Source organism: Nestor notabilis, unplaced genomic scaffold, assembly GCF_000696875.1.
Source record: "Nestor notabilis isolate BGI_N333 unplaced genomic scaffold, ASM69687v1 scaffold31373, whole genome shotgun sequence".
Lineage (NCBI taxonomy): Eukaryota > Metazoa > Chordata > Aves > Psittaciformes > Psittacidae > Nestor > Nestor notabilis.
The window spans coordinates 4,710-6,354 of NW_009921994.1; the positions used below are offsets into that span (position 1 = coordinate 4,710).

At 47.3% G+C, this 1,645-nt stretch overlaps 1 protein-coding gene across 1 annotated transcript in view; it reads right to left on the bottom strand.

The window, feature by feature from the left end:
* Positions 1 to 224: 224 nt before the first annotated feature.
* The window catches only part of SCAMP4 (secretory carrier membrane protein 4), a gene marked incomplete at its 5' end in the record, with an annotated part of 8,665 nt that continues 7,244 nt past the window's right edge, over positions 225 to 1,645 (bottom strand). The window contains 2 exons of the mRNA XM_010011419.1: positions 225 to 430; positions 1,110 to 1,227. Coding sequence (XP_010009721.1) covers positions 254 to 430; positions 1,110 to 1,227 — 295 coding nt within the window. The remainder of the gene's footprint in view (positions 431 to 1,109; positions 1,228 to 1,645) is intronic.

The window sequence follows — 1,645 nt, forward strand, 5'->3', positions numbered from 1 at the left end:
TGGTTCCTCAGTCTGCAACGAGGCAAATACTGGTAATTGAACACAAACAAAAGACTTTCTGATAAGGCTGTGCAGTGCTCTGGAGGTGGCAGGGGCTGATGGTATCTATCTGCTGCAGAGATGAGGAGACAAAACCCAAAAGAATCCCCAAGGTGACTGGGGTGCCTGGGGAGGAATGCAAATGATCTTTTCCAATAACAATAATAAAAAGACCAAAAAGAAGAGAATCCAGGCAGTTTGCAGCTTGTGCTGCTTAAGGCCATTGGTTTCCCGGGGGATAGTTGGGTACTGTGGGATACTCTGGCAGGCTGTTCCCAGAAAAATTGCTGTACTGGGCCTCCCTGCTGGGGGGGTTCCTCCACGTGCCGCTGTTCCACTCGTCCTGAGCTTTCTGAAAGCTTCCACCACCCCCTCGGTAGATTTTATGTACCTAATGGGTGAAAGAGAGATCAAGAAGAAAGTCAGCAACACGCACTCACACCTTTTCTCAGAAGAGCTGTAGCCACTTTGGTACAGCAGCGTGGATTTGTTTCTCTCTCTCTAAAGAGCTGTATTTCCATGGCACAAAAGCACTAAACCTGTAACAATACAGTGAACAGAGGTGCAAATTGATAATATCAACCCAAGACTTGAACCCAGTCCAGCCGCAAGCACGGGATTCAGGTTGCAAATCCCACAGCAGTGGGCTGAAACCTCTCTAGAACTGACAGTGCTACTTCAGCAGGGCTTCCATCTTCTCTCCTCCTTCTGCCATCAGCCTACTGAAGTGTTCCAGACCTACCTCCAAATCCTGCTGAGAGAACCAAGGACCACTTCCCATCCTGCCACCCATTACCCACTGCAGGCCATCTCAAGATGCTTCACCTTTACCATCAGTGACCATCCTAATAAGCAATGAAGCTTGCTTCGAGTGCTGTGACATGGTGACAACATCCAGCCCCAGTTGCCTTGTGTTATCTGGACTTGTCCTCTCGATGAGACACCAACTGACTGCAGTATAAAACCTTCAAAGCAGTGATGCTTCACAGTGGCTGCTAAGCTGCCTGTTCACATCATTGTGGTACAAAGTGAAGATAGGTGCAGATCAGAGACACATGTAAAGCACCTACCCTTAAAATGCAGACGAGCATCGCGACCGCTGACATCGTGAACATGATGGCAGGAAAGAGCATGAACACAGCAGCTGCAACGTTGGTGCTGAAGAAAGTAATGGCTGCCAACCATCCGCTGGAAGAAACACAAATAGAGGAACAATATCATGATAGCTCTCATTTTGAAGTGCCCTTATCACCAGAAAAACTGGTTACTCATACCCAGAAATTATAAGGTAGCTTCAGAGCTCTTGAAAATGAAAAGAACAATGAAGAAAATGGACAGGATTAAATGCAGCTCCAAGCCCTCAAATCTCACTTGCCCTGGGGACAGACTTTGCAAAGGGCAGATTTATTCCTAAGGTGCTTTTGGTTGTGCAGAGCTCATGTGTCCAGAGACCAGAACTGGGATCAGGGAACGTGAGGCTCCTATGATTTACACTGCACCTCTACTCCTCTGATGGCAATAACCAGGTAGGGCAACTGAAGAGCATCAGAGAAAACAAAATGCTATATGGAGTGCCTGGACTTTCTCTTGTAGTTTCAGCAGCAAT